Source organism: Rhodnius prolixus, unplaced genomic scaffold (genome assembly GCF_049639745.1).
Source record: "Rhodnius prolixus isolate KJV_2025 unplaced genomic scaffold, Rpr scaffold_4, whole genome shotgun sequence".
In the NCBI taxonomy this organism is placed as follows: domain Eukaryota; kingdom Metazoa; phylum Arthropoda; class Insecta; order Hemiptera; family Reduviidae; genus Rhodnius; species Rhodnius prolixus.
In genome coordinates, this window is record NW_027411614.1 from 39697709 (window position 1) to 39710147 (window position 12439).

Below are 12439 nucleotides of genomic sequence, written 5' to 3' on the forward strand. Positions count from 1 at the left end.
GTGTTACATATTGTTATTATTTAGTTTGTTTTTTTTATTTGAAGTGTAGATGCAGTTTTAAACTTTTTTTATTCAATTAGAAAGAAGAGTTGCGATAATTGCGAAATTTCCTATCTGTGAATTAAAAATTAATATTTTGTCGTACTCTGAGGACGAAAGTAAGTTTTGATGTGTGATTCTACGTAATTATGTGAACAGGACAATCAGAATTAAAACGAAGATTAGAAGGAAACCGTTTAGAAGCACCCGGGAGATTAGTCAAGCAGTTATCGGTATTCCTCATCCTTTTATATTTAATGGGTTTGTTTTTCCTTGCGATTTTCATGTTTTTATCCATATTTCTTTAAAGAGTACTTGTTTCGTACCATTATGGTTTGTAAGTTGGTAGGGAGGAAGGTGATTGGTTTCTTAAAGAATCCTGGAAGGAATTGATATCTTGATTTTCACTTCAGTACCATTTTGGTACTTTCAGTTCCTTTTATGTTTGTGGAAATGGTGTATTTCTAAAATTATGTTTTTGAAGTAAATCGGATTATAGATAACTTCTTTAATCTGTAAGAAAACTTCTTTGACATTTGTTGGGAAGGGATTAGCTATGTGGTCAGCGTATTGGATTCCTACGCAGAAATCCTGGATTGGAATCCAGCTGCTGGCCCCTTAGATTTTCTCTTCCTAGGAGCTTCTTGTAGCTTACTGTCTGACGATGCCTGTCGGCATTGCACTGATAAAAGCCCTGGGCGCCAATAACCACAGATGTTGACGCGCCTTAAATAATAATAATTTATCCTTCTAGGGAGACGTTGACGTACGGAAGGTATCCTAAAGGGACCTTTATCTTTCACCTAAAGCCTCCGACACTCATATAATACAAAAGTATGGTCTCAAAGATATGGTTTATTTGTAGAACTGCTTGGGTTCAGTGAACCCAGAAGCAAACTCTAGCAAATATGACGCACTCATTCATTCACACTTATGTACAAATTGTGCACTTTACAAACACCTTTCTTTGAACGAACAATTGAAATAGAACTTTACCTCAGAAAGCCGAAAGTTCAACTGCGTATTTTTTAGGAACTACCTGGGAATCCTATGACATGCTTTTGGCCAAAATCCTTTCTCCGGAAGTGATGTTTTACTGAATTAACTTTTTAGTTCTCCCTCTCAAAAACACTGTAATCGACTTTCTTTAACCATGGTATATTTTCTGCATGATGTAGGTGTATAATTGTGTTTGAAACATTTTTTAGGGAACGTCATTTTAGGCCACACTCCTAATGGTAGTATTGTGGCATCTTTTTATTTGAAAGTGATATTTCAGGGTAATGTATGGTTTTATCACATTTATAATAGTAAATGTATTGCTTAAAATTCCGCATTTTTGAGAATTCTAGTTCATTTGAAACACAATGCGAAAATTTGGCCCGACACAGGACGCACTTTGTTTACTTAAAAAAAAAATAAATAAATATAGTGGAATGCAAATAAAGGAAGAGGAGCGTGAATTTAAAAAAATAAATAAAGGAGGGGATACTTCAAAAATTGTGTAATACGTCGCTGTGACTGTATGGCTAACAAATAACTACCTGAAAGACACCTAGCGCTGATCAGGTGTTCTTTTTTATAAAAATAGAATTTCTCAAGATACTAGTTAGCTCTTCTTCAAATGGTTGTCGTTCAATGTCACATCTAAGTACATCCTGCCGATTAGCGTCACTATCTTAAACTTGGTCTCCTTTTGCGTGACTGTAGTTGTGTTTATATAACGCGGAGACAGATGTGGTTTTCTTATTCGAATTAATCTTTGCACCATATGTTAGAAGTATTGACCAATCTGAAAACTAAAATCTGATAATAATTATAGACCATAAAGGAGCTTTAATCACAAAATTTCCATAGGTACTCCCAAAAAAGGCCTTGTTTAGAGACTGCCAGAAAGCACAAAACATCTTTAGGAAAATAGTAATTTCAGTTTACAATATTTCTTCTAATGGAACAGTTAATTGTCGTGATGTATGTAGGGAAGGGGATGGAGATGAATCTATTTGGATACCTTGGAAGCAGATACTGCTCTATCAAGGTTATTGTCAGCACTTGAAGCTTAGTGTTGAAGCATGCTTTGAAAACAGCATTATTTGTCTTTTTTATGATCAAAATTAAGCACAGGAGTATACCTAAAATTCATTTAAAATTAATTTATTTTTTACATATAATATATACGAGTATAACAAGATTCTGCGAAAAATAAATCAGTCTTCTTTGAGTAGACAGAATATGGCAGGCGACTTATTTACCATCTTTCGGATAATTAATAAAATTTTAATAAATACAACTATTAAAATAAAAGATTTCTTTTTTAATTAAATAAAAATCAAATGAAAAAAGATAAAGACCACACGTGTTCAACTTGATATTCTTCTTAAGAACATTTAATTAGTTTATCTAGGTTAGGTAAATAATATTTCATTTATTAAACTATTACCTATATAAAGTAAACTAGGATATCGATAAACAAAGACAATCAAATAGAAATAAATGTTGTTTTTTTTGTTGTTGTTGATCTATTTAAACTATTTCAAATAATTATTAATATTAAAAAACTTGTCAATACAATAAATGGTAAGTGACAATCCTAAGTTTCTATTCAAAATTTTTCACAAAGCCCTCAAGGGATTTGTTAAAATTTTGTAATGCCTAGTTCTTCAGGAAATCGTATTGACTATATCAAAGGCCATGACCAAGAATTGTACCCAATGTAACAAAATATTTTAGCATTGTCACGCTCTATGCCTCTAATCTCTCATGCTATCGTGGCGTCTAGCTAAGACTCCGATCACTTATAAAAAACAAAAACAAAATCTGTAACACATTACAACAATTGCCATAGCTAATAAATGCAAATGTTAGCTAAATAGGCTATTCTAAAATGATTGGCGAAAGCGTCTTTTAATGACCCTCCAGAGACCCCAGTACTCAAGGTAATTTTTTGGTCACTTCCTTCTGAATTCCATTTCAACGTTCTTGTGGTATGTGGTAGTGTTAGGGTTAGTGTTTTTTGGATTTTGTTATGTAATTGTGTCAATTAAAGGTGGTTTGTTAAGGTCAATGTGGAAAGGTTTGAAAGTGGAATGAATAAAGAAAAAAAACAGTAATGTGTCTTAACGTGCAGGTTGGAATGTCTATAATCACACTGCGGGAATAACCATTTACTGGGTTTAACACTATTTACTAAGATATATTGTAGAGGCCTGTCCTATATTAAATAATAATAGATCTTAGGATATATCTTTCCAAAAACGTCTATGAAAGAATAGGAAGCTTGCGGTAGGGTATACCACTTCCTGCTGCTAATACACCCATCCCAAAAAACGTCTCTGAGATGTTCTGAGAACAGCTTTCCCAAATTAAGAAAACCATGATCTTAAGCGTATTTCAAGGAAGAGAGGATGAAAATAAAAAGCTTCCTCCCAGCATCTCTTGGGAAGTTAAGAAATCCAACCATTTTCCACCCTGTTGAAAAGTTTTGTATTTCATACCTTGATTTTTTTATTCTGTTTTATTATTAAATTCAAATTTTTCTTTGCTTTTCTAATAATATAAATGAAATATGAATAGACGTAATATATGTTCATGTAAAGAGATATAATGTACCAAGGAATACTAATTATTTTTCTACAAAATATAAATAGAATGGCTTTTAAAACAAACCCCAAAATAATTTATAATTTTTTAAATACTTCATAATGTCATTAGAAGGATTACAATTGAGTAAACACTCATTTGACGGCATTTCGTCAATATTTCATGCTTCGCTGACTATTTCTTGGTCTACAAAAATATATATATATATTCATACTTGCAGGCTAAACAGATACATTCAGAAATTTAAACGAGGAAAATGATAAAACAACTATAGGAAATGACGAAAATCCTCTACAAATGTCTTATAATTGCTTTTTATTATCTGTTTGTTATTTTATTTATTTATTATTTTTTTAAAATGTAATTTACTTTATATGCTAAATTTATAATGGTTGTTTCATTTTTTAGCATTTATTCGCAAATGGAATTAGAAAGTTACCTTGTATTAACGGTTCTCTGCTAAACTTGTTCCATTGGGCACAATAAAAATAATGGAAATATTAAAAAATGTTACTGGTAAGATTTATCAAATTGCAATGCCTGTAAAACTAGCTAGTAGCTAAATAACTTTTCTATTTTTTAGATAAAAATTGCCTTTATAATCTTTTCTTAAATACATTTTTAATAATTTTACTTCAACAGATTTGTTTTCTACAAGTAAATGGAAAGATTTATATTATTGCATCGTTGTTTTAGTAGTATTAGTATCTTTCTCATTAAGGATCAAAGATTCAATTACCAGATACTGTAATCTGAAGGTTTATGTAATTGCTACTTCTTCTTTTTTTTCTCTTTTTTTTTTTAATATTTGTATAACAATAGTTAGACGCCACAAAGGCGAGGCCCGCAAAGCGTAATTTTGGTACTGAGTTGGTACGATTCATGGTATAGGCCTTGGATTCTTTTAATGGTTAATGTGAGAAATTAATATTAAAGTTCAATTGTTATCCGTCTCCGCCTTCTTTGGTTGTTGGTGTAAAGTCGCCTGAAAAAATAGGCATTACTTTACTTCTTCTTTTTTTTTTTGTATTCAAATAGTTTTTTTTCTTAAAAAAAAATTAAAAGTTGTAGTTGGGGATTACCTGTTTTAAACTTGAAGTTATTTACAAGCGTGGATAATGCAATCTGCTGCTGGTGTGATAAGAAAAGTAAACTACAGGATAATTGACAACTTGAAACTTGAGCCCTAGAGAAAAGGATGTACATTTTAGCATCAGCTTAGCAGATTTTTGAATCGGTTTAAAGAAAACATACTGAACTTTTTTTCAGAAAGATTTTTTTTTGTTACAAAATATTCGCGCTAATAAATATGAAGTAACTTTTTAAGTAAAGTAATTAATACCCTTTTTTCAAGTGAATTTTACGTCCAAAACCGTTATTTTGTCGCTGACTGAGGCGGTTAGCTAACTGAGGCGGTTAGCTAACTGAGGCGGTTACACATTATTCAGGGTTTTTTTCTTTTTCCCAATAATTACTTTAAAAAATCCAAGGCTTACACCGTGAATGGAATCCAATTCTTAGCTTTGCGGCGCGCGCCACTTACCGCTCGGCTCTGGTGGTGCTTCACTAACTTTTTAATATTATGTTGTGTTCACATTATTATTAGAAGTGACGATTACAGAAATATTGTTTTTTTTTCCCCCACTGTCTATCTGCACTCAGATCGAATTATATTTATCTAAGAATATAATACATGCAACTGAGACAGAAAATTTAATAAATCTAGTATCCTCTGTTAGTCTGGATGAAATTAATAATATATATCTTTTTATTGTGAGCCCTGAAATGTAAATTATATAATAGTGTATGATTTTTATTTTGAAGTTTTGATATGTACTTTATCTGTAATATATTACTTACTCTATTATTGATATAAATTCATGTATGTGTATAAAACTTTCACTTTATTAATTTTCTTTGATACAAATTAATGATTAGGTTATTTTTAGTTTAGTATGCTTTGTACTTTTTTTATTTTTCTGTGTGTATTTAAACACAACTCCTTGCTTATGAGTTGTCTTGTAAAAGCAATAAACATTATTATTAAATGTTGTTTTTTGATGCCAGTCTGCTACTCATTTATTTTTTTTTTTCAGATTATGCATGTAGTAGCATAGGATGCATTATTTTCTATTTTGAACAAACTCCTAAATTCGCCCTTGGTAGAGGATTAATATTATGGGAAGTCTAAATTTAAAGGTTTTTTTTTGGAGAAATGTAAAAGTATGAACAAGTTGAAAGCAGAAATTTGATAGTAGTTCAGTGCTGAAGGCGCTTAGCGCTCAGTATCAGGCATTCACTAACCAAATTTTCTCTAGTCAGTTCTAATCCTTCTCCATGTATCGTTTATCACCCTTACGATCAATTAATCCTTTAAAATGTCTCAACTAGGAGGAAATAAGAGAAAGTCGAGTGAATTTTCACACCTTATTTATTTTTAATAATCGTATAAAAAATATTCTTGATTAAAATTTAAATATGTATTTACGTTTTGTACAATTTATCTTTGTTTATCGAAATATATTACTAAAATCCAGACTTATTTCTTCCAACCCCAGCTGTTCCATTCTAAACAAAAGAAAGATTAATTAAATAGAATCATTTTGGAAATTTAATAGGTATAGATTGTATTAATTCTTAAAACAATAGCAAGCCATTAAGAGTACCTGCAATTCTGCTCTCCACGGACTTAATCGCTGGGTACCATTCTTTACTGGTATAATTGATTTTTGGTTTCTTTCCTCCATAATTCTCAGGTAAGAATTCGGGATTCATAAATTTATGCAGGCTTTTCTGATCAGATCCATGAAAATGTAACTGTAATAAAATTTTTTAAATTATTTTTAAATTTTCTTCCTGATCCTCTCACTATGAAAGCTCAGGTAGAATAATTTGTTTATTGCAAATGCATCTAATTATGGATTTATTCAATTTAAAAAAAATGCAGTAAATCCACTTTAAATTAGTGATAGTTGATGAAGTCAGAAAACGATCATGTTGTAGAATGAGAAACACACTTTATTCTTTGCCATATTTATTTATTTTTTTAAATCTTAAGACTAGTCTTCATTGACACAATTTTGGGCAATTAAACTCACCCTAGCTTTTAGTTTTTCCTTAACAAATGGTTGAAATACTTTCCACACAATATTGAATATAAACGGCTGTTTCACAATATGGACTTCCTTCAGTCTTATTGGCATGGCATCCTGAAATAGTGACACTAATTAGTTTTATATTATAATTTAATTTTTCTTTATTGTCTGTAGTATTATTTAAGGTTCACAAATTCCATTTTTAAGTAAAAGTCCAATTACTTTACAAACTTCATTTTTAGAATCCTCAAAAATACTGTTAAATGACTTCTTCCACATCAGCCATTGGTTTTTTTTACAAAACTCGTTCAGAATTTTCAGTCCAAGCTGTCTATACTGTCCTTGGATACAGCATTTTTAACGGCCGGCGCCGTTCCCAACCCGGGAGCTCCGCATTGGAATCTGGTACATGTTAATCCCTTCCTTACACTGTGTTATTATTATTATTATTTTGTTTAAGGAGATAAAAAGGTACTTTGAGAAACATGAAGTTTTGAAATCACTGCATAAAAACCACATGCGAACAACCAGCCTGATTCCGACAAGGTTCCAAAACATTTCCCATTAACGGTTGCCTTGATAATTCTTCATTTACTGTAGATGTTAGAACCTTGATAAATCAACAGTCCGATTCCCCGGTTTCAAAACATGAGCGATTATTGTTTAATCGAACAAATTATTACTTCAGACGAAAATTGGATTTATTTTGAAATTAAAAGAAACAAAAACAATGGATTAGGTCCAGGACCAAGAAGTGATGGAATTTCGAAAACTTCTTTTATTTTGAGCCAATTCCGAACGGTCGCCTAATCACTTCCAACTTCTAATTTACTCAGCAGAGCTCGTCCAGCCATTTTTAGCTCTCTTGTTCTATTTTCTTGACCGAAAACAAGTGTATGCATTCCGTAACAACGCCACGCTACATTTCACATCAAACATCCTGAAGGCTTTGAATTTTCAGCTATTCCTCAACTAGCTTTCAGCTCTGATCTGGCACGCTCTTACGTCAATGTACCTCTTAACAGTTTAGACATCGGCCTTGGATTTAAACCAATTAATGTGAGAAGAATATGGTAACATACCAGTCATGATATTTAATTGTAGTTTCACGGAAAAAGAAATTAATATAATAAACAAAATTAATTTCCATAGAAATTTCATTTTAATTGCTGGAAGCTAATGTAACCGGAGGATATTTTCCGCGCTCCACTACCTGCTAAGGGTCTGTTTACGTCATATACTTCTTTTTTTCTTGTGTAGGTTGGCTTATCTTTAATCTCAGCTAACAATTAAATGTTAACTATTATAGGTATCTTTAAAGCGTAACTTTTCGGTAAATACCTTTTTTTATATTTAATTTTGAGTTAAAAAAAACTTAAAACGTATGTATATTTGGACTTTCAAAATACTTTTGAGTAGAAACAGGGATAAAAAAAATAGCTACAACAAGCCTTTTTCTTTGTTTAATTTACATAGTTGTGGAATAATAGCCAAACTAGACATTTGCCTGCCTTCAATATTTTGCTTAGGGTGATTTTATCGAGTAAGAAGTATTCCAATCGAGTTAAATTTTCGATTTTGAGTTTCCATAGAAAATATGTGCTTTGTGGATCTCTAGCCAAAAAAGTTAAATTGTTTAATAGAGCATGATTGTCTACCTTATCCTAAAGCACCTTATTCGAGTAAGTATTAAAAATTATCTCGACAATGAAAACAATCAAGAAGATTATATGAATTATTTTCCAAGGAAAATTGATTTCAGGCCAGTGCGGTGGCTGGATTGTGCTACCCTCTGTGAAATAGGGTCCTGTCCCTGAGTGCTAAGCACAAAAAGTAAACTCGAATAAAATTAAAATCTTGTAAATAAATAAGAAAATAATACTTCATAAATATTATTATTATTTTTTATTACGACTTTTTTGTTTTCTAACTTTATGTATCTACTATTAAAATTGTATAATTGTTTATGTTCATTACACAGCTGGTTGTCGTAAACAATGTTTACTAAAAAACATTTTTTTAATACCTGTACAAAGATATTTATATAGTATGAGCTTGCTGTTTAAAATGAATTACCTGACTTATTTTTTAAGGAACCGTAATTGTATTTGATTCGTGTAATATCAATAAAGAAATAGGGTCCTGTCACATGTACAATATTAATAGGATTAAATGCATTGATTCTGAAGAAAATTGCAGGAGAATGATTAAACTGTTTCTTCAGTTTTGAAGCGATTTTTTTTTTTTCCGAAAACGAGAAGCGGTTTAGTCGATAAATCGCAAAGAACTGTTGTGAGGACACTTCCGCTTGATTTAAGTATTTGCATTTCTAAACATAACTAGTAAACCATTATACCTGGGGGCAATCAATGACAACGAATTTATGACAATAAATATTAATTAATGTTTTATGGTGGGTCTAAAATTCATTAACCACATTTAAAAGCATTATCAAAGTCCACCAGAGCTCCTGCTGTTAATTTAAAAATATTAATTAATCTTGATTTTGTGCAAATCTGTAACAGAAATTAATTGAAACAAAAAAACAATTAAATCACCTGTATGAAGCTGAGTAACCTTAATGAAAAGGATGGAGTTAATTGGGCCACTTGTTTCATGGAGAGACCCTCAAAATCCAATATGACTACTACGCCTCTAACTTGAGTTTCAGGCTCCATCATGGCCAGAACATGAACTAGATAGAACAGTCGGAAAAGCTGATCGCCACTTACTTCCTTCGTGTTCCACAGGGCTGTTCATAAATCTATCATTAATTCACTTATGGAATAGAATGAATAATATGGCATTTCTTTAGCTAGCTTCTGACTAAAAAATTGATACTTTTTCGATGGGGGATTACAAAATAATGTTGAACTACTCTTATCTTTTTCCAAAAATAAGAATGTATATATCTTGGAACAAAGAAATACACTAGATCTTATATCTCGTGCATAAAACTATTTTTACTTTTTTAATAATAGATAAAAACTATTTTCGGAAAAAGTTTGGGTTATTTTGAAAGCTAATAATCAAATCCTTCAAGAAGGTCCTTCCAATTTTATGCTTAGAATTTTCGACAAACGAGGAAAAATCCTATTTATCTAATGATGTCCAGAACCTTCGGTCAGCATAGGCTACCTTTCCAGTTCGGTATTCGGTCAGATTTTTGAACTAGATATATGTAGCTTGAGTTGCTTTGTGTATAAGCGCTTCACAACTTTTACAATTAAATAACCGTCTACAAAACCATTTGTACGGTTTATATAAATGGTACTTTGAGAAAAATTAAAAAAAAAATATCAAAAATCAAAAAGGAGTTTATCGACGTGCTCCTTAGTTAAATTCAATGTAATAAATAGAAATTGGTTTAACTTAGACAAATCCCACCTACCTCCTTCATGAGCCAAGAGAATTCTCCTACCATCCTGATCTCGATCTACCAGTACATTGACCACATTTTGTTCCAACATTATTTTCTTCTCATCGTCTGGCATCAGTTTACCAATCACGTTTGCGTATTTCACTTTGAAGTCAGCAACTCTTTCCATCTTAAAAAGAAAATGCAACCATCTTGCTTAAATTAATTTAAGAAAAATCCTTTTCTGAAAAATCACTCTTTTAACTTTGGAGATAAGTATCGCAGTGCTAGGAAACCTTTAAAACTTCCTTTTTTTTGGCGGCTACCATAGAATGTAGATAATTTTAAACTAGGGATTTAAACTTAATTCAGATAAAATCGAAGATAACTCAGAGATGTTGAATAATTAACTCATATAACGAAGAAAAATTAAGGCCAATTTCAGTCATAATTTTCTTTTTATTATTTGTTGCCTAGCTTTCGACCTAGATACTAGGTTATCTGCAGGGCTTATTCTATTAACAATCAAAGTATTTTTTACACCTAAGGCTGGTGTATCTTCTATCCTGACTGTTACTGTACACTTATCAGTACATTAACACATCCAGGACAGAAGACATACCAACCTTAGATGTAACACTGCTGATGCACCAGAACATATCTTTTTTTAATTACTTACTTGAAAACAGTTTTATCAAAAATAATTAAAAAATTACCAGAGCTAAGGCACTTTCTGGATAGTATTTGCAAGGTCTTAAAAATATCTTCAATATTTCCTCATCTTCTCTGAAGAATAATTCTGGTTTACCTGTGACATTGATAACAAAATTGGATAAGTAGTCAATTATTTGTAATTTTTAATTATATTCCTGCATTGACCAACATTATGCATTGGTTTAAAAAATCTCAACAGCTAGTACTCACTAAGTTAAAATACTTAACACGGTCTAACTTAATGAACAAAATTGTGCCAGACCTCCCAGAATTTAAATAAGATATTGTACCAACACTCTATTGAAAGTAAAAAAGAAAGAAAAAAGAAACTAATATTTCGAGCTCTGCTCTTTCTAAATACCATCTCGACCTACAAAATAATTTTAACTTAAAAACAACATCTATACATGTCATTAGAAACAAAAAATAAATATAGGTAATTATTCTAGGAATGATACACTTAAAAACATGTCAAACTTCCATTAATTTTTGGACAGACACTAACTAACAACCTCTTCGATTTTTCAATTCCACCCTTCAAACCATAACTTACCAAATGAAAATTCACAAAATTTCTTTCGTTTTCCAATCCTACTGATTCTCCCCTATTCATATTCAGTCCTCTATATAACCAGCTATTCCAAAAATCCCAAACATTTAACACATAGTATAATTTAACTCTAAATATCTCGTTTCCTCCTCGACAGAGTTTTACGAAATTTTATACAATTATAGACAAAAGTTGTCTCCATATACAAATAAAATATGAACAAAATCTATCGGGTAGTTTTCCAGATATTGTAAGTTAAAGAGTTCACTGTTTCAAACAAAACCAAATTTTAACTCTAAATATCTCGTTTCCTACTCGACAGAGTTTTACGAAATTTTATACAATTATAGACAAAAGTTGTCTCCATATACAGATAAAATATGAACAAAATCTATCGAGTAGTTTTCCAGATATTGGAAGTTAAAGATTTCACAGTTTCAAACAAAACCAAATTTAACTCTAAATATCTCGTTTCCTACTCGACAGAGTTTTACGAAATTTTATACAATTATAGACAAAAGTTGTCTCCATATACAGATAAAATATGAACAAAATGTATTGAGTAGTTTTCCAGATATTGGAAGTTAAAGATTTCACAGTTTCAAACAAAACCAAATTTTAACTCTAAATATCTCGTTTCCTACTCGACAGAGTTTTACGAAATTTTATACAATTATAGACAAAAGTTGTCTCCATATACAGATAAAATATGAACAAAATGTATTGAGTAGTTTTCCAGATATTGGAAGTTAAAGATTTCACAGTTTCAAACAAAACCAAATTTTAACTCTAAATATCTCGTTTCCTACTCGACAGAGTTTTACGAAATTTTATACAATTATAGACAAAAGTTGTATCCATATACAGATAAAATATGAACAAAATCTATCGAGTAGTTTTCCAGATATTGGAAGTTAAAGATTTCACAGTTTCAAACAAAACCAAATTTAACTCTAAATATCTCGTTTCCTACTCGACAGAGTTTTACGAAATTTTGTACAATTTTAGACAAAAGTGTTCTCCATATACAGATAAAATATAAAGAAAATCTATTGAGTAGTTTTTTAGATATTTGATGTTAAA

General features: G+C 30.9%; 1 protein-coding gene and 1 long non-coding RNA gene across 4 annotated transcripts in view; one reads left to right on the forward strand and one right to left on the reverse strand.

Annotated features, from left to right (window-relative positions):
• LOC141456277 (uncharacterized) lies at positions 1-6175 on the forward strand. Its single transcript, XR_012459684.1, has 3 exons — positions 1-300; positions 4048-4155; positions 5736-6175. It is a non-coding gene; the product is annotated as an uncharacterized lncRNA (long non-coding RNA).
• LOC141456274 (clavesin-1) overlaps positions 6053-12439 on the reverse strand; it is a 25456-nt gene continuing 19069 nt past the window's right edge. For all 3 annotated transcript variants that reach the window (XM_074132120.1, XM_074132121.1, XM_074132119.1), the window contains exons 3-8: positions 10809-10900; positions 10126-10282; positions 9293-9486; positions 6738-6848; positions 6306-6456; positions 6053-6207 (exon numbers count right to left, since the gene is read on the reverse strand). In XM_074132120.1, coding sequence (XP_073988221.1) covers positions 6179-6207; positions 6306-6456; positions 6738-6848; positions 9293-9486; positions 10126-10282; positions 10809-10900 — 734 coding nt within the window. In that variant the 3' untranslated portion in view covers positions 6053-6178. The remainder of the gene's footprint in view (positions 6208-6305; positions 6457-6737; positions 6849-9292; positions 9487-10125; positions 10283-10808; positions 10901-12439) is intronic.